Source organism: Bacillus rossius, chromosome 15 (genome assembly GCF_032445375.1).
Source record: "Bacillus rossius redtenbacheri isolate Brsri chromosome 15, Brsri_v3, whole genome shotgun sequence".
Classification (NCBI taxonomy): Eukaryota; Metazoa; Arthropoda; class Insecta; order Phasmatodea; family Bacillidae; genus Bacillus; species Bacillus rossius.
The window spans coordinates 40,807,563-40,828,999 of record NC_086342.1 but is presented as its reverse complement, the minus strand read 5'-3'; the positions used below and the strand labels follow the sequence as shown (position 1 = coordinate 40,828,999).

Genomic DNA, 21,437 nt, shown 5'->3' with positions numbered 1-21,437 from the left:
GTTTCAATTCATATTGATTTATTTCATTTCAATTGGTTTCTTTTCATTCAATTTCATATACTAGTTTCACTTCATTTGTTTATTTCATTTCATTTGGGTACCTTTGATTTCATTTCTATTGCTACAATCCATTTAGTTTGATACATTATGTTTCAATTTATTTCGTTTCATTTGGTCATATTTCATTTTCATTTTATTCGTTTCAGGTAATTTTGAATGTTTCACTTTGATATGTAGAGTTAGGTAACATTTCAATACATTTCAGTTCTTTTCTTTGTATATTTTGTTACAATTCAACCAAGTATTATCAGCCAATTGCTCTGTACTGCAAACTGAGCGTGGCCGAGAGGAAGTGAGACAGCAGCGCCGCGGGAACAGGGTGACGTGGGCCGCAGGTTGCTTGGCGCAAGAACGACTTCGCAGTTGCAAACATGCCTCACCCACACAACAGATCTTACAAGTGCCTCCCCAAACCTCGAAGCAGGTATTACAGTGCCATGCATGCTTGTTGACATCAGTGGTACATCGTGCAGAAGTTCACAAGTCACAGTTACGCTAAGCCGTTTTCCAACGACCGTTACAAATGGCATCACGTGGCCCCATGGGAAGAAGTCCCGAGGTGTTAGGTCCACCATCTAGGAGGCACGTGACTGCATTATTCTGTCCCTCACGGCTAGAGGCATATCTTGTAACAGTTCTGGCACGACGTGCAAGTCGAAGCAAGCATCACCGTCCACTGTGCCGAACAGCAGACAGCTGGCTGCTGGCGTGTGTGGCCGACTATTAAACACCTATTCCCCGCGGAGCATCTGAACATGACCCGTCGCTGCGATCTCAACCACTGGCGTGAAGCCTTGACGCTGCAAATTTCTAATGTTCGCGCCTTTAACTTTGCAGGGTTTCATTCCCCGTCAATGTTCCGCAACAAAAACTGCTCGTTTTGATATTCCCTGACAATACTTAAATTTACGCCCAGCAATTTCCGAACATCACAGAGTCGTCACAAGAGAAATACCCCTGAAGAAAAGTGTTTACTGACTTGTTTTTAACCTAACATAAAATTTCTGTGAATGATTTTTTTTGTGTTCAGATTTATTGTAGTGTAACATATAACTAAGTATTTGGCATTTACTAAGAATTTATGCCAATGGCTATTTTTACGTACCTATCGTTACAATACAGGAAATGATGCATTTTAACAAAAATTTCTCATCAAAATTTTTTTCCTCAAATATTTCCTTTTGAATCTTTAAAATTTGAAGCAAGCAGTGTTGTCATAGTAACAAATATGTGTACGTTTCCCATCAGGCTTGTACTAAATGAGACGGAAGCTGGTTCCCAGCCACATGCCGCAGACATGACAGTCCAGCGTCGTGTCTCTAGAGTAGTGTGCACACAGCGATAGCTTCCACAAGGACATATCATTTTGTTAAAAATAATAATGTTTAATTTTTATCAGAATTACGGCTTTATTGTTAAACCATCAGTTACACTTGCTCTGTAAAATAAAGGCACCACGTTAAAATTAACGTATTTTTCTCCAACCATGGTGCTTTACATTACTAAATCAAATAAAAATTCATAATAAATTTGTAAGTAAAAAATTTTTTTTTTTTTTAAATAGCATACAACGAAAACATGCCACTCGCACAATCCTTATACTCAGTTAATATTTTAATAACTTGTCCATAAAATATTTTTCCTGAGATAGTTACTCCTGATGCATTTACACTTTTCAGCCATCAGATTGTACGTGAAACTTCAGCGGTACGAGAAAAACACTGTATTAAATGATACAAAAATGCTGCCGTGACTGGAAAAAAACTGCACGGTACCACAACTCATGGTTTCAGCAGCCTTTCTCGGTGTTCGTACACAGTTCACTCAACCTTTGAGCACGTTACAATACGGACAGACACAGAGAGTTAGTCACACCGAAGAACGGGACCGGCGCCATTTACGACAAAAAAAAAAAAAAAAAAGGGCGGCACCGCCTCGACAATTTGCACACGTTTTGGCAGAGACGCAAAGGATTGGCTGAATTAAAGAGACGACGGCGGCTACTGGGAGTGTGCGGCCTGCCGTCGCAGCAGCACGTAGATCTTCTCCTTGATCCAGTCCTTGTTGTAGGGGGCGTAGGTGTTGGTGCCCTTCTGGTACACCAGGCAGGACAGGTCGGTCACCTGGTCGATGAAGTCGAACAGCTGGCTGATGTCGTACGTGATGGAGGGGGTGTTGGGGTTCTGCTGCTTCAGGTGCTCCTCGTAGATCTTGCACACGCCCTCCATGCACTCGTTGACGCTCTCGTAGTCGGAGTAGGTGCGTGTCTCCGGCTTGCTGCCCGACTGCACCAGCAGGATCGTGTGCGACATCTGCGACAAGAGGGCACTCCCTGGCAGCGCGTTCCCACTTACAGTCACACCCAAGGATTACAGTACTACACTTATTACTTTCATTTCAGACCAAAAACGTAACCTTTGCTGTTCCTCGACTACGCAAGTTAAAGAATTCACCCGAAAATTGGCGAATTCTAGCAGCACCTAGCACAAACTTGTGTCTAGGCGGCCATCTTAAATTTTTACTGTCCTCTGTTGGACACACAAGCTAAGAGAAAGTTTCGTCCGCATCCAACCAATGAACAAAAAGAAAAACACTGTGACATGTCCACGCTCCGAGCACAAACAAATGAGAAATACAGTGGAACCTGGATAATTCGAACTTCTTTAATTCGAAATCTTCTTTAATTCGAATTTTCCTCTTGGTCCCTAGCATTTTGTATCTAAACAATGCTAAAAATCGTGGATAATTCGAATTTTATTTTGGATAATTCGAATTTTTGGTGCGTCTAATTTAGTGAATAAATTATAAACTACGGCTCAAAAAATTGTAAATTTATCGGGAAATACGTTTTACAAACAATACTCGGCAAAAGTTAAGCGTTTGACCAAATGCGCGGTAGCTTGTAGTGTGATGACTCACCCTTCCCCTCCCGCACACTTGTGCCGAGTGCCGACCGCCTGCGCGTAGCAACAACACGCAGCAGTAATGTCTCCAAGGTCACCCCTCCCCACACTCACCCCTCTCCACTCCTTACTGTACAACTGTGCATCGTCTGTTTTGTAACATACAATGTACTGTAGCTTATTTAAAATTGTCTTTTGATGTGTGATTACGTGTAGTTTTTACGTACAGTGACGTTTAGTGAGTGAACTGTGAGAGTAGCAACCATGGCGTCGACCTCGTCTACAAAATCCCGTGCTTATAAAACTTTGACTCTAACTGAAAAAGTAGCGGCGATTAGGGAAGTGGACAAAGGCGTGAAAAAGAAATTGGAAATCGCGAAGGACTTTGGGATTCCACCCAACACTCTATCCACTTTCTTGAAGAATACAGATAAAATTCTCAGCAGTGCAGAGGAATTTGATAAAGACCGAAAACGACTACGAGAACCAGATAACCCAGACGTCGACAATTGTGTTCTTAAGTGGTTCAAGCAAGCCAGAGACAAAAAAATTCCGTTGAGTGGTCCCCTAATAAGGGTAAAGGCCGAGCAATTCGCTAAAGAATTGGGCAAACAAAATTTCAAAGCTAGCACTGGATGGCTGGATGGTTTCAAAGAACATAATAAAATTACGTTCAAAGCAGTCTGTGGCGAAAGTGGGGCAGTGAACCAGCAAGAAGCCGGCCAGTGGAAGCGAGATTTAGAAGAGATGATCCAAGATAGAGACCCAAACAATATTTTCAATGTTGATGATACTAGCCTTTTTTTTAAATGCACACCGGACAAAACATTGGCATTTAAAAGCGAAAAATGTCATGGTGGAAAACTAAGCAAAGAAAGAGTGACGCTTTTAGTCGGAGCAAACATGGACGGCTCAGAAAAGCTGCCCTTGTTGATGATTGGAAAATCGGCTAATCCCCGTTGTTTTAAGAATGTCAAGTCGAAACCGGTGGATTACGTTAACAGCTCAAACGCTTGGATGACAGGCGACCTGTTTTCAAAGTGGCTAATAAAGTTGGACAAGAAGTTTATTAAAGAAAAGCGTCAGGTGGTCCTCTTCATCGACAACTGTACTGCGCATAACACCATACCAGTGTTGAAATGTGTTAAAGTGGTTTTTTCCCAGCCAATATGACATCTGTTGTCCAGCCAATGGACCAAGGGATTATAAAAAATTTGAAACATTTCTACAGAACCTTGCTGGTAGATAACATACTGTCCGGAGATGGAAACGCCCTGAAAATAAAGCTCGATATTCTGCAAGCTTCCAGAATGTGTAAGCAAGCGTGGGACAGAGTGAAGCCAGAAACAATCAAAAACTGTTTTAAAAAGGCAGGTTTTGTTAAAACCGAGGACGAAACTGTGGAAGCCACTGAATCGGAAGCCATTACAGCAGCAGTCGACGGCTGGGAGAATGTGGGAGCCGACCCGACCATCTCGTACGAAGACTTTCTCAATGTCGATGAAGATGTTGCGGTGTGCGGTGACGTCGCTGACACCGAAATCATCGCAGAGGTGCTCGGCAGTGAGAAGCAAGACGATGACGGGGAAGGTTCGGAAGAAGAGATCGCTGGAGTAGAAGAAGAACCGGTGCCGAGTGCAGCTGACGCCATGAATCACATAAAAGAACTTAGACGTTTTTTTGAGAGCCGAATTAATGTAAGTGATTCATACTTCATCTCTTTGAATAAGTTAGAATCTTTTGTAATGGCCGAGAGCCTTAATTCGAGAAAACAGGCCAAAATATCATCTTTTTTTCAAAAACAATAGGTTGTTTTTATGTTTCAGTTCAATAGTTTTAAGGTCATTTTAATACGTATGTATCGTTTAGGCATTAATCGATGTATTTATTCAAAAAATGTCAACCAATAAAGAGTTTTAATAGAAAATATGATTTTTTATTGTTTTGGCCCTATTTATATTACGAACTTCCTTAATTCGAATTTTTGGATAATTCGAAGTTTTTGACTGGTCCCTTGAGGTTCGAATTATCCAAGTTCTACTGTATATACAAATGGCTTTTTTTTAAAGTCACTGAACATTTGTGTTAATCTTCTAATGCACATATTTCATGTGCATATGTTACTGTATTTGTCTCCTCTCACTCCTTCACATGCAATACAGGTAAGTTATGTTACTTATTGATTTAACCGAGTACTGTAACTCTCTGTTTTGCTGCAATTTTAATTATTTTTAGTTTCAACGTTGGTTTTTAAAGAGGATTGTCATCATTTATTATTTTCTGGTAATAACTTAGTCACTTCAGTTACCTACATTTTATATTTCTGCATGTTTTCCAATCTGAATATTAGCAACGCCACTTGACAGTTCTCTCTTAGCAAGTCCTCGTGGGAGCAGGAAGTGCCGGGAGAACAGGAGAAGGGACGAGCCATTGCCTTCTGTGAGGACAGCTGCATGCGCATGGTCTGGTCTGCGAGTAGTGGCTAATCTGTCACGAATTAGCTGCTACCGCTTAATCTTCAACTGTTTTCGCAGGACAGTTTTCTGCGATTTTCCCTAAGCAGTGTTGTGATGACTTTTCCACACGCAACAGAAGGCTGTGTGTGCTGAAGTTTTCGGAACATTTACCCCTATTGTGCACGACATCGCCGTACAGCAAGGCAGTGCGGGCTGCCTAACCTCCTGGCAAGTTCCCACAAGAGCAGCTCAAAGCACGAGCAAGGCTGGGCAGTGGTGGGGGAGATCACGAGACAGGTCAGCTGACCTACCTCCCCGGCAGGAAGGGGAGTAGAAAGTGACTAACTCGACTGTTCTAGAAGGTAATGGAGGGGCGGGTAACTGGTATAAATAGGCCTGCCCTGGTCACTATCCAGCAGTCTTCGGAGGGAGTTGGGGAAGCTCTCATCCGCTGGACATCGACACCTGCGGTCACGCTGCCAGATCTCTACCAACACAGTCACTATCCCCGACTGTGCGCCGATTTGTGCTTAGCCTGAAACTCTGGTAAGCTGGACTCTTAACTTTTCAGGGTCAGTTCGAACTTGGTACAGTCGCAGCCAAGGAGCCCAACAGACTTGCCCCCTTGAAGAAGATACCAGGTATTAGTCAACTTACTCGCTAGTGTAAATCACGAAGCGAGTTGGTACTCGCTGGGCGACTCCTGTGTGGAAAAACTCGCTCTGCGAAATTGGACCTTTTGGGTTTTGTCAAACATCGCCTGAGGGTGGAAAACGCTTGCCGACAACCGTCACCTTTTTACCTGTCACTAATTATTAGAGAGTATTGTGTTTTGAAACTGAGCAGCAAGTGACAGCAAGAACACAGCTTCGGAACTGGACTTGGAAAAATTACCACAGCAGCGTCTTAAGTCTCCGAGTGAGACGGACTGTGAGACCCTGACCAGCGCTGTCGCCTATGTGTAGACGCTCTGCTAATACAACAGTACGAGTGTGATAGGTCGCCTCTTCCAGCGAGCTGACGGGTACAACTGGGTTGCGGGAGTGTCCCGCGGGACTTCGTGTTCCTGACAGTGCGTCGCCGTCAAGGACCGCGTGAATCACCGATTGCGAGCGTGACACGGCAGGCAACAACGACACAACTTGCCAAAGAGACACCCTGCAGTGGACACCTAGACTTCGGATTCCTGAGGCGATGCTCGACTTTGTACAACATCACCACACGAGGGCCTTTTGTTATATCAGTGTTCTACACGCAAACACATAACAGCACCGAGTGTTGAGGAACAATACAGTGCTTATACAGGACTTACAGGCTGTAGCTTTTAGTGTTGGTACTGTATGGGGTTATGTAAATTATATTCTAGTGACAATCAGTATAAAAACCTTTCATGTTTTATTTCTTAGAAACAATAAACAAATTAAATAGTTATGTCAATTTTGGAAGGTTTATGAATGATGAGTTTTGGTTGCTGAAACCATTAAAAGTTAAACTTTCTATTCAGTATGCAGCCTAGTTCTTTGTTTGCAGTGTTTTTGAAGTGTAATAATTATATTTTTGATGATCTGCAATAATACAAATTTTCTAGTATGTATTATAGTTTTAGATTAATTTTGGAACAGCGAGTAACCTGAATATCTTTATCTGTTCATAGTTCTTAGTCGCTGTTTACTCGCTGTGGATATTGGAAGAAACATAAGAGTCCCAAGAATGCACGTGTGCAAGTCCAGTTAAATTTGTACAAAGTTTAATAAACATTCTTTTCGTTGCTCACACAACAACGTTCTAGCCTTCACCACCACACACTCCGATTTCGCCTTTGCCTTCCAGAATCCCAGGTGACACTATCCCCACCATGCCTCATCTGCTGCACACAATGACGAGTGGTGACATTTGTCCGAATCCTCGTGTTGCTTTCTGTCTAATGGCTTTTTATCTTCCAATTTTGAACATTTTTTTTTGTTTCTACACTGTTATTCAGTACATTCATATAGTCTTACATGCTTGTTGGAAAGATTATTAATGCCTCAGTTGTCTTTTGATGAGACATTTCATACAGACTGAATACGAAGCAGATTTATTCAATTATTTCATTTCCAATAGTTTAGTTTATTTATTACATTTTCCCCAGTTTCACAGTAATCTGTTAAAAGGCATAATAGCTTAGAAGAGTGATGACTGGATTGATATAATTTCTTGTAAGCTAATCTGAATATTAAAAAAAAATGTTAATTTTTAATATCAAATACTTCTAATTGAGTGACTTTAATGTGTGCTTGATCTGAAATTATTTTTAACTGCAAATATATTTCCAGACCTATTGAAACATTTAAAACAGATAATTTGTATTATTAATTCTGTTTTAATCATATTTGTAAAAGAATAGGTGCACTTGTGCTATGTTTAGTTCAGTGTGTTAACTATAAATTTTTTGGTTCACTTTTAACATCATAATTTGTACACATGTAAGACAGTCTTTTACATTTTATTTAAGAAATTACCTCAGTAGTAAATTTTAAATTATAATATATTGTACAGTTATTTAATTATTGAAGAGGATTTGCAGTGCATCACAAATTTACAGAATTCAACCTAAGCATTTCAGTAATACAACACAGTATTATACATAGCATTGACCTTCACGTTGTTAAATATGACTGGCTACAATTGTACATTACGATGATCTTTTAAACAAGCCTGGTATTACTAGACATATTGAGCAGGGTTCCCACTTAATAATATGTTATTGCTAAAACCATAATACGCTTTCAGCCAATCAAAAGTTCTGAACATCTTACTACGTCCTCATTTGGGTTTATTTATATTTGCCACAAGCCCAACAACAGTCACATTGACTTTTGCATTGTGCACGACACATCATAGAGACAATAGACAAAGTAATTACTGTAAATATGTGAACCCCTCCACACCCCCCCGAAGGTACAAGAACAGGCAAGAACCTCAGATGGGCTCATCTGCAATCAGCCAACACGCGAAGGTGAGCACACCATACATATGTACTTGTTGTGATCACAATACTCAAATATAGAAATCAGACACTAAAAAACCAAAAATAATTATTAAAATTTAATAAAAAAGAAATGTGTGTATTGACTAGTTGTGCCAAATATTAATTTATTTTATTTATTAGGTAATAATCAAGATTAGCAACTCCTGAATGAAAAAAAAAAAAAAATTTTAAAAATTCAAACAAGTGATATTTCAGTTCTACTAACCACTGCGGTGGTATTGATGAGACAGGAGTGAAATATTGAGAGATTTTATACATAACATGGTTGACATGAATACTATACTTCAGCTATAAACTTTTTCTCTTAATCCATTAGAAAATTTTAAATGCTGTTATTAAGGTAAATAGAAGAAAGTCTCTAGTGTATGGCCGGCCCTTGCCACTATTGAGTTTCTAAAAATACAGAAAAAATTTTAAAATGCTTTTTTAAGGGCAGATACAAAAAATCTACAGTGCTTTTCATAATTTTACCAAAAAGCTCTCAATCTAGAAAATATATTTTATTATGTTGGCACGATGGAGTTAAGCTATAATTATCAGAGACCAATGTCCAATGAGAAAAAAATTTATATCTGCATTTAATTGTGCAAATCCTGGGCTGTAATGATTTAATTCTGATTATACCAATTTTTCGTTATAATTAGACACTAGCAACTTCAGCAGCATTAATTTTCTGATAATTATTCAGTATCACGCATCCCTGGTGGTATGTTCGTGTATATATTGCTCCTGTCGTACATGATGCTTCCTGTTTAAATTTAGTACTCAGTTGAAAGACGCTGGACGTTATAAAAACTTGATAATCGAAATACCAATAAATTATGTCAGAGGTCTTGCAGAATTTTTTTTATTTTTATATATATTTTATAATCATTATTAATTGTTATAACAAAAGTTTTTAATATAGCCAGGATGTTTCAATGTTCCAAATTAAAACAAGAAGCATCATGTACCACAAGCTCAATGTATATGGGATAATGCCAAAAGGATCACAGAATAAACTTGGATACGTGATACGGAATTTTTGCCAATTTTTCTAATGCTAAAACAACCAAACAAAAAAAGGGAAGGGGGGGGGGGCATTAAGTTTATGTCCGTTATAGCCAGGTCACTGTGCTAGTTTTGTGTTGTGTAAGTGCTGCAAAATTCTAATATTGCAGCTTTTCAAAAAATAACGTAATAAAATTCCACGAATGGTTTTTAAACATTAAAGATATTTCTCTATTTCCCCTGTTAACAGCATTTCTACTTATTTCTGAAAAATTACCATCTTTAAGTAACATTAGGTAGTCTGTGCAGTGATGATGCCACCGCCATTGGGCTTTCAAAGTCTCAACTTGATCTGTGATTATCTATATATAAATACATGCATATTATGTATTTGGATTTTGTGATGCAGTGGAAGGTATATAAAAATTAAACGAGTCCCTACTGTGCATGCAAACCCAAGCATCAAACCTAGACTGGGATATGTTTAGCAATATGGACGCAACTCACAAAATCCAAATAAAAAATATAAATGTTCATATTGTTACGAATGTGATCAAGGCCACGACATGCGCAGGTGCAGAGCTGGCTGGCAGCTGCCATAACATGAGATGTGCCATGCGCACCTGGGTCGCCGCTTTATCTCCCTCCAGTTCTCCGCTCCCCCCGCGCGGCACTGTTAGTTTGACATCCGAAACCTGCCAGCTGCGGAGTAACGCGAGCCGCCGACATGTGTTTACAAGAGATTTCTGCCGTCGGAACAGCTCGGAATGACGCAACTGGCCCCTGCCGCTCTCATGAGTTCTGGAATTGCGCCGGGGCCTATATATTTGCCCGAGGATGTCAGGGCAGGGAGTCAGTTGAGTTCAGTGATAGAGAGTTCAGGTGGGAGCCTTCCCACGGCGGAGCTTCCAGGGCGATAGTGCCGCGGGTCTGGCAGAGTGGCGAAGTCCTTGGACGAAGGTTCCAGGGCAGGGAGTGAGTAAGTTCAAAGTGAAGTCGGGAGTTTTCCCGCAGCGGATTTTCCTGTCAATAGAGTGGCAAAGTCCCTAGACGAGGGTTCCAGGGCGAAGAGTTCAGTTCCGGGCGATAGTGTCGCGGGCGCGGCGGAGTCCCGAGCGAGGCGTCGAGTGGGATCCCGGAGAAGGAGAAGTGCGACGACGGAGGACCACGAGGGGCGCTGCGGCGAGAGTTGCGCCAGAGGTGGGGCCCAGCGAGGTGTGTGGATTGTGAAAACGAGTGACTGGGGAAGCAACATTATTTTTAAAATGCAATTCATATTTGCCATTTTGGAGGATTATTTGTAAGTGACATAAATAGTGGCTATCAATAAAACTGTGTGAGATAAAAATCTTTAATTGGACTATCCTTTGCGAATCCTGCAGTAAATCGTAACAATATGTATGGAAAACCAGAGGACCGGCAATGCAATTAAAGCACAAAATGGAAGTGACAGCATCAATAATACTTTGTAATGTAATTTATAAACAATAATTTCTCAGTAACCAGTAGAAATTTACAAAGATTGTTTTTAGGATATAACAACTGAAAAACATAAATTTCGGAATGTTATTAATTTATTTACGGATAAGCCGTGATGTTAGAAATTTACCACAAGTGCTTATTGCTATAACTATTGATGTGTTAGTACTATGTTAGTTGTGTCAGGACTTTAATGCTGTTATGATCACATGCCCGAAGTAGAGCAGCAATAAGACCGATTCTACAATGACACATAAACGGTGTCATATCATGTAAACAGAGCTGGATTTAACAAAACAGTTTCTAAAATTGCATGCAGACCCGTAAGGATTAGCTCGGCAAAGCTGAGCTCTTTGAGTTTAAGTTCCGCCATGCGACCAATAGAAGCTGAGAACTTCGCTGTGGTGGTAGCCGTGTTTGTATATGCTCTAAGTAAGTAAATTATGGTTTCAAGTACAAGAACATTGGTGATCTATTAATATTTTCTTGTTTATTTTAATTGTATATTCAAATTCTACCCGTGATATGATCTCGAATTAGATTATTTTTTGTAAATTAAGTTAATATTTCATAACCTCTAAATGCCATCTCATTGGTTGCCATTTGCTACGTTTCCGTTGGAACGACATTCGGATTGACAAGTCGCAGAGGCAAGCGCATTGACTCACAGCTTTATGCTGAAGCAGCATGCGCAAAATTACAGAAACTTCCGTCTGCCAAATAGCAATTACATATTCCAAAACAACTCTATAACTAGCCCAGATATATAATATAGATTTAATAAAACAAATTATATAGTATTATTATTTCATGTGTGTGAAGAGCCGGTAGAAAATGAATGCGAAAGTGAAAAATATATACGTATATCATTTCATACAGCTTAATAAATGATTTTTAATCATTTACCTTGATTCAATTCTTACTTATCTAAGCTTCCCTGTATTGTCTAAATTGTTATGGTAACAAAAAAATATACTTAATAAAACAACACAACCCTACAACAAGACAAGATGAAAACCACAGTACACAGTATTTTGCCAAAGAGAAAGCCACTGACATAGACATATAAATAATACAACTGCTAGCTACACTTCTGATAGAGAAAGTAAAAAACAATAACAAAAGGGACAAGGTTGACATCTTGCTTTCAACAGAATTTTTTTCCATAAAATTTTAATATAAAAATTTGCTTTCGTTAAGAAAAGATCCCTTACACAAAGAATTTATTTGACTATATAGTAATGTTGTTTTACTTCTGGCATACTCTTGTTGACATTCTCCCAAATAAATTTAATTTTTAAAATGCTAAAGACTTTACAAAGGAATATTTGTAAAAGCTTGTTAAAATTATATTAATAATACGCTACATGAAACCATTCTTTTTGACGTACTACTGCCTGATTCATTGAGTAGAATTAAAGCCCAGGTTAAAACCCAGTCTGAGACTCGCCCGCTAACATAATGGACCCAGTGATAGCACTGCAGTTGTTATTTTAATTTCGCTAGCAACTGAGAACGAATCAAAATGTTTAAATACAGTGCCAAAGCAGTCCATTTGGTGGACCCATGTGTAACATAAACTAATTTAAGTCACTTTCGTAAACATTAAGGGACAAACGCTTTGGTGCGCCAAATGAATTTTTTAGGTAATGTGACTACCCTGTAATATAATTGGTAAACTTCTTTGGTTATAATACAAAGTATAATATACTTTTATATAAAATAAAAATGTGAGAAAATTTGCATTGCAAATATTAAAATTAATGTTCTTCTTGCTAATTTCAAATATGTTCGGTAGCATAGCAATTAATTGAGTGTGTGCTATTAAAGCTTAAGTGCAAATTTTTGAAGCAATTCAAACCTCATCGCTGGAAAATCTGTTTTTATATACTTTTTTAATAACATTAATATATATTATTATGAATAATAATGTTGATTCAACTCAATAAGTTAAAAATATGTTTGTTGGAAGAATTTCCAGAATGATTGCAGTAATACCAGACACCACTAGCGGAAAGCATCCCTAGTCCTCGAAGACACAATAATGTGGAATGGACCCGCGGGCGATAAATCGATAGTCGAACATGGGAATATCGAGTGCGCATTTATTATATTGTCTTTAATTAGTAAATGTTAATTGTAATCTCATCATAATTTCTAGTAGGGATGGGAAACAGTGTTGCCAGACGTACCCGAATTCGGGTACGCATACCCGAATCACTGTGTCTGTACCTAGTACCCGAGAAGACTTGCTCGGGTACGCAAATGTACCCGAATTTTAGAAAACGAAAAAATCAATAGTAAAAAATTCTCAACTTTATTATTTTAATAAAATGTTTCTGTTTTATAACAGTAACTTTATTAGTTAATATTAGTGAGATGACTCTAGAGTTAGGTTTTACCCAACATACTTGGAATATATTGGGGATTTACAGGTAAACGAATAGTAAATATGAAATATTTTCGTGTGTAGAACCACTTGCTTGAGTTACTTGTTTTTATGTATTACTACTCCTGCGTTTTTAATTGTGCATGGTTTACATGAATGAAATTATTCAATAAGTCTTTTTTTTTTCAAATGAAATTGCCTGGTAAACGTATGTAACGTCCGAGTTATTTGGCTATTTATATTTATTTCACTTAATCGAATGGCAAATGTTTATGCAGACCTGCAACCACAAACAACAAACCAACTACTTGTCACTGCTGTAGACGATTTCTCTTTTGGTGACTGAACCTCCCGCAAATATTTCCTGAACTTTCTATAAATTGTTAAACACACGTGTCATATAAAAATTTGTGTATTTTTTTGCGAAAGTCTCGCACTTCTAAAACCACGATTTACGAGTGTAACACTCAGCAAGAAAAAAATATCAGTATATAGAATCAGTTATGTACATAATTACAATTTAACCCCAATAAAAAATTTGGTGTTTAAAGCGACGTCAACTACAAGAAAACACACACACTTTAAAAACAAAGTGTAGACACACGGTCAAGAACTACACAGAGGTAAGGTAAGTGAGAGAGCAGTCTTAATACTACAAAAATGGACTGTACTATTCTCTCACAAAGCATTCAATCATTCGGAAAGCTTGATACATAGGTAATGTATTCTCATAAATAGTATCAACTGATATTACAAACCAAACTTAAAAAATTATAATATGCCCATTTGTTCACCAGTAATACTCTTAAAAAGAAGCAGTAGCATAGCCATGCGTTAAGAGGGTCTGGTATTGTTTAAAAAAAAGAGGGGTAGTTGGGTGTGAAACACTTTTCACTGTACCAGGAAAAGTTATATATATATATATATATATATATATATATATATATATATATATATATATATATAATGCTTTTGAAGATCTTATATTCATTTTAATTTACTTTTAATCATATAATATAATTGAGCTGTTAACTAAAAACTATAATATTAGCGAAGTTATTTGTTCCTGACCTCTAAATTATACTTTTTTTTTATTTGAGACCTAATCTATCCCTTCCACCTCGTTCTGCCAAAACCACATTTTAATATTCTTCACACGGGCCTTGATACTATTAAAGTTTTTGCTATGAGATTGTGTCATATATGACAAATTTTTGTTTAAGAAGATAGCTATTTATGTTTTAATCCTTTTTTTGTATGTACCGGAATGATACCCGAAATAAGAAATCCTCGTACCCGTAAGTACTCGAATTTTGAGGTAAGTGTACCCGAATTTTGTGTGCTACGCCTGGCAACACTGATGGGAAATATAGTTCTTTGGAAAGAACTAGTTCGTTCGGAACTAGTCACTTCAAAGTAGTGATGGGCAGAACGGTTCTTTTGACCGAACCGGTACTTTCGGATCAGTTCCGTGAAAGATTCGTTCAGAACGATTCGTTCATCTCGGTCATTTCGTTCTTTTCTGTGAATAGGATCTGGCTCTTTTATCAGGTGTCGTAACTCGTTCATCCTTTAGAGTATTGGCTACGTGTTTGCTTCCAGCCTCCCCTCGTTATCGCGTGACCCGATAACGAGAGGAGGCTGGATCGCGTGGGTGGTTATCTTTATCTACTCTGCATGGGTAAATGAAATTTCAAACGTCTAGTTGTATACTGACTGTTATAAAATTATTGACTGTTGATCGCTGCAAATGCTTCATGCAGTGATTCTATATAATACGGGAGCATTAAATCTAAGAATGTTAGGTACGAAAGTGATCTTTCTTAACTTTAATTTGTAATCGCACTATTATAGCTAGTACTTGAACATTGCTTTTCGTAGCCAGTGAATCACAGTTGCGTATATGAAACAAGATTATTTATATTGTATTACTTTTTAAGTTACAAATATTAATATACAGGCTATTTACACTCTAGAGAGAGTAAAGTGTTTACATGTAGACCAACACATTTAGAGAAAAAAAGACAAAAATTGAATACTACTAAGTACTGCGATTCAGTATGAAGAGAGAAAAATGAAGTAGGTACATTAATTAACACCTAAATGGTAAGTGTGAACAATTGTAGTTACTTTCCCTGTTATTTTTAATTCATGTTTTTTTTTTTTTTTTTTCCCCAAATTTGTGTATGTGAATGTGAAAACGCAATTTTAAACCACTACTTAACAGTTAACATTTTCAGGTATAGATACTTTTCATGTTACCCTATTTTATTTGATCAGTTATCGTTTGCTCTTATGAACATGCTCACGCTGTGATTACTAATTCTTCAGACTCCTGACGTCATGAATCATTTCACGAACGAATCAGACCTGGCGCGTGGCCGGTTCTCTCATCTCGTTCTCTCCGCGTTTTCGTTCTTCCGAATCTTTCAAGGTACCGGCTCTCAAAGAGCCGGTTGGTTCTCTCGTTCTCTCCGCATTTTCGTTCTACCGAATCTTTCAAGGTACCGGCTCTCAAAGAGCCGGTTCTTTACATCGCGAACGAATCGCAAGATTTCGTTCTCTCAAAGATTCGTTCTTTTTGAACGAATCGTTAAACGAACGACCCATCACTACTTCAAAGACTAGTTCTTTAGGAACCGTTCTGTTGAACTACATCGGTCGCGGACTGTATCGCGGTTTCCAATGTTTAAACAAAATATTCCATACATGACACCAACACAATCGTTACAGACTTTTTGTTTTATGGGCATTTCTTTTTCTATAAATAAAAGAGGCACACAGTAATCCGATGCTTGTAAACAATATCTCCCATTACAAATGAGCGACTATCATATTGTTTTTCTTTCACACACTTCTTACATTTTTGAATGTGTATTAATTTATTTTCTGCGAGTAAAGTGCTTATTTTCACATGTGTACAAAACAAAATAATGGTATAGTGTTTTCTCATCTGTGACAACCTAAGCTGATTTTTTTCGTATTAGGTAAGTTTTATTATGTTTCTTTAAATTTTAGTGTAGTTTTGTAATGTGTGGTCTATGTGTTATTAAAGTTTAATTTCAGATTGTATAGGCTATCTGAAATTTAACGTAATTACACTTATTTACGTGACACGTTTTTTAATGCCAATATGTAATGTAAATGTCTAAAGAATATTAGATAAAAATTTAGAGTTCACGATCGTCAAACGATACATCATTGCGCAAGAAAGAACGAAACGAAAATAATGACCGACAGCCTCACTTACTGTGTGAACTATCTATGTCTTTGAACTAGCTAGTTCAGTGTGTATATGTACTCCCTTTCTCTTCGGTCTTCGTAGTTCAGATGAGTACTTGGAACGTCTCTGCTTGGAACTGACGAAGCGATGGGGAAATAATGGTAAGGGGGGAGATGAGACAAAATAAAGAACAAACGTAAGAGAGGGAAGAAAGGAAGAAAGAAAGACGTGGCATGTTGGGTGACATGGATTGGGGGGGGGGGGGGGGTAATCTTTCGCGCATGTGCAGTAAGGACCAAACAGAGTAGGAGAAGAGAAACACGCAAAGAACGAAAGAACGATTGTTTTTGGTAACAGCGAACTAGTCACCTAGTTCGCTCGTCAGAACAGTTCCAAATGAACTGGTAGTTCGCGAACTACCCATCCCTAATTTCTAGTACTTAGTAAATGGTAATTGTAATCTCATCATAATTTCTAGTACTTAAGAAATCAAAGATTAATCACTGTACGATTATTCCACAGAACTCAGCCCGAGTCGTTCCCCCGCTCCATGTACTTTGCGCGGGAAACGCGGCCTCCATCGGTGCTGGGCAAGAAGTTTGCGCAAATATGGGTCATCAACGCTTTGTTTTCACATCTAGGTGTCGCAATAGTCTAAGTTCTTTCTAATCAGTTATCATCAACCCCTTGGCCGGCTTCAAACATGGTGAAGTTTTACAGAACTCACCACTTCGCTTAAGTGTTTTGTTGGCCACCGCCCATTCGCGGGCTTCACCTGTTCTTTTGTAGTCGATGGGCCACGTATGAAACATCCACGGGGGTTAGGCTCGTGGACGTTTTTTTCTTATCGCCCGCAATTGGCCGTCCCTGTACGATATATGTAAACACTTTTCTGAAGTTTATTAAGTCTTAATTTTCATCTCCACGGGACTGTGCTGTAGACCGGGTTCATACACACGACAGCCTGCGCAAACCTCTGTCTCGTACAGTATAAATAACACCGCTCTCGTGATAAGCGATATAAGTGCACTAAACTCTAGTACCTACCTATTCACGAGATATACTGAATGCCACACTCTTGGCGCATGTTTTTTATTAAGGGAATGTGTAATTTTTGGGTTTCTTGTATTGTTAATTATTCCATGCTTTGTCTTCATCTGTTTGTCATGTTCTACGTCACAAACTTTTAAATGTCACTTAGTTTGTAGCAGTACATTGCCATCCACTGACATTTAACGCCCATTTGACAAGATACATTTTAAATCCACATATTAATAGCAGTCGTAACCTTAATTCTCTTGTTCCATGCACCAGGCTGGGTACTGTGGCAGTATCAGGTACGCGTACGAGTAACTGTTATATAATAAACCCACACTGTCTATCAAGTTTTTCATTAAATTGCTGCCTCCAGCCTCGTAGCAGTGTGTATTTTGACCTCAACTTCAACCTCAGTCACCGAGCCTAGTGGGCCACGCTGGGGCCAGCAATCCACAATATCAATGGTTAGTAGAACGAGCTAGCCTGGCGCCCTGCTGAGATAAAATCTAAATTAATTAATTCTCGCCGCTACCATTAGGCTCACCCTGGGTCACGAACTCAGGACTGTGGGTGATGGCATAAGCAAAGACAAATATAGAAACACATACTAAGTGTTATGTGTTTTTAAATGTGTCAGTTTAATTAATATTAATGCCATAAAGTACAACTTATAATGTGCGACGGAACTTTACGGTATTAATGGTTTAGTGGATTTTAACGAAACGGGCAGTATTTTAGTAAAATTCCTTGTTGAAAATCAGGTCAAAACCTGGATTGCGGATTTTTTCCAAGTCTTTTCCGCTTTCATCGGAGCTGTTTAAAATAGTAAAAAATATATATATATTTTTTCTATTTTTTTGTCTGATTTGTGCTGTTATCTGCGCGTGATGGTGGCAAGCAAAGTATTCGATTCAGGGCCAGTTTTCAGACATCCCGTTAAATCTGAACGATAGCTAAACAACATTTAAGCTAACCTCCAGTTCAAAAAAGAATAGTTTTACGACCCGTATTTAGGCGGAAGTTGGTTAACAGAGACCTGACAAAGCGTGTGGTGTAATATTGAAAGTGTAGATAATAAAATAAACTAGAATTTGGTTACAATTATTTCTTTGTGTTGCAATAGACATCTCTCTCCTGTAGTGTGATAGTCAGCTGTTTGAATTTGAATATTGTTTTGTGAAATACTGTAAATTCTGAATCGTAATTACGATGGCTGAAAAAAAATGTCGTAAACTTCTTTATCTGGCAATATAATTACATATAAGGAATCAAAATAACTTTGACATTTAAATTTTTTTACATTCTGCATAACCTTGAACATTTTCAAGTTTTAAACGATACTCTTGAATCTCAAAGCATGATTTGTGTTGGTTTATCACAGGTTAATTCAAGACAAACCAAGCGGAAATAAGTATTTATATTTACATACAAAAATTTAATAGAGCAAAAAGATTTATGTTACAGAACTATTTTTTTTTTCTGTCTTGTTTAGTTAATAATACAACAAAACTGAAACTCAACGAGCACCTGTAGGGGCTCGAAGCAGGCTACATGAGGATGGCCCGCCACGAAGCAACACACCAGCGCCTGTCTGGGGTAGACTAGTTAAGAGCCGTTCCCGGAGCGTGAACCCACGATCCTTGAAGAGACCTGGGTGCTTGTGGTGGGAGGGCGGGCGAGGTGGATACTGCATCACGCCTGGTGGCGACATCCAAAAGCAACTGGCACTGCTTTTCGGTGGCTGGAAACACCACAGACAACAGGCAAAATGATGCCGCAAGGAGTTGAGTAACCACCTCTCGTGGAGAAGGGCTAAATCACTCTTCATTTCACATTTCAATCCATCCACTACTTCCTGGGTGTTTAAAATATTCCATCTAGAGGGAGTTTATCATCATCGGCCAAAGTCTTGCTACATGTTCTTGTGTGAGGAACTCAAAGTTGAGGTCCAATCTTGGATGACTTTCACCTTGACCCCAGCCGCCATCTTGAATGTCTCCGTGGATTCTATAACTTACCGCCTCTTGCCCACCATCAAGAAAAATAACAAAGTTTTAAAAATCTTATTTAAAAAATAACTACATAATTAAGAGTTTTAATAAAAAAAATACACAATTGAGGGCCATTTTAAATAAACCTTTCCCCATGATGTCCACAAGCAGACTGACCCCCACCCTAGCTTACGTTACCTAATCTAAAGGTGTGCAGTAAGGGTCCAGGTTAACCTAGGCGTGTCTCAGGCCGAAGACTGTTCACCTTACCAAGCTGGGATGTAACCATGCCATAGAGGACAGTTTGTCTTGTGCTTACACATTACACAGGGTTTTTGACTACTCGTAGCTTACATAACAGCAGCTTTATTTCTACAGCACATTGAATAGTAGGCAGATTTACTGTTCAACTACTCCACAGGAACTCATACGCACAGAACAAATCTCACTTGTTTATTAAAACATTATTGACTTACCATTTTAAGTTGTAATTTTTTAATGAAAGGCTTAACGTTGCTCACGAGTCCCACGCTCAGCCCTACACCAACGAAACTCAATCAAAAAATGCACTGTAGGTATGAAAGTTATTTTTTTAAGTATAAATTTGATTTCATTATTACTTTGTAGCAACAGCAGCAATTCTGCCAAGATTTGGATGTAACGATTGATATATTTTATTGACAAGGGTTTATCACTATATAATATCTTTTAAAAATCATAAATTCAATTCAAGTTTAGAATATTTCGCACCAGCAATAAGAAGTTTTTCCCCATTACTTTTATTAACATTCAGACATCCCTCACTCTAAATGTATGCATGCATATGTATGCATCGGCATTGGGCATTTATTATTTGGTAAAATGGCAGACTATATACTTAAGTCAAAATTTTTATTTATATGTAATTGTAACACAACTGGTGGATAAAATAAACTCATATTGAAATAAGTAACTTTTATTTTCAGGTTATAGACAATTTAAGTAAGCATTCCAGCATTTGTTTGTGCACTTACGGTTTTACGATCTAACTTTCGGTCAAAATTCAAAATATGTTCATAAAATCAGCTAGACTAGTGCAGCAAATTGCTGTCAAAAATAGCGTTAACCCTTTTTGTGGCTTCTTTTTTTAAAAACTCATTGACAAGAAAAAGAGATGGTAAAGAGAAATGAACCAAACGATCTGAACCAGACTAAAGTGTCGTGAAAATATTACACTAAAATATTGTTCCTAGTCGTAACTTATTCTAAGTTAAAATGATAAATTTACTGACACTAACTTTAGCAGCTCAAAACACGGTAAAGATATGTTTTTTTCCCATGACAACGGGTCAGTTCAAACACCTAACTTCCAAAAGCAAAGAACTTTGAAACGCCAATGATTATGATAGTGGCGTCATTCAACAAACACATTTACATTGTTAATGCTGCACGTTAATTCATACATGACAAACCGTTATCATTCATTCTCAAATCTCAATTGCAAACAATTGTTTACGGTTACACCAAACATCATCCGACTCGCACTTTGGTTCATGAAAGTAGGTAAGATACAAATATCAAAACTGAAGCTGAAACAAATACATAGTTTTTACTGCACAAATGATTTGCTACTACAACTGAAATTTAAAAAAAAAAAAATCCTTTTCGGCACAGCCTACAGGCATAGGTACATTTCAAAGTACATATTTATTCTGGAAATATTTTGGAAACTTCTAAGAACTTAATGTACATTATATATTTATGTACTCCAAAATTACAAAATGATCAATTAAATATTTGCCCATTTTCCATGCAGAAAAAATATTATGAGTATTTTTAACTCAAAGTAGCCAGCATTCAATAGTCAATAACACAGCAGTGAATACCTTAGAACAAAT

The 21,437-nt window shown here is 38.0% G+C and overlaps 1 protein-coding gene across 1 annotated transcript; it reads right to left on the bottom strand.

Moving 5' to 3' along the window:
* Positions 1–1,449: 1,449 nt before the first annotated feature.
* LOC134539427 (enhancer of rudimentary homolog) lies at positions 1,450–11,978 on the bottom strand. The gene is made up of 2 exons (XM_063381458.1): positions 11,826–11,978; positions 1,450–2,372 (listed from the first exon to the last, which is right to left on the bottom strand). The coding sequence occupies exon 2, from the start codon at positions 2,370–2,372 to the stop codon at positions 2,061–2,063; it is 312 nt and encodes a 103-aa protein (XP_063237528.1). The 5' UTR covers positions 11,826–11,978; the 3' UTR covers positions 1,450–2,060.
* Between the last annotated feature and the right edge of the window lie 9,459 nt (positions 11,979–21,437).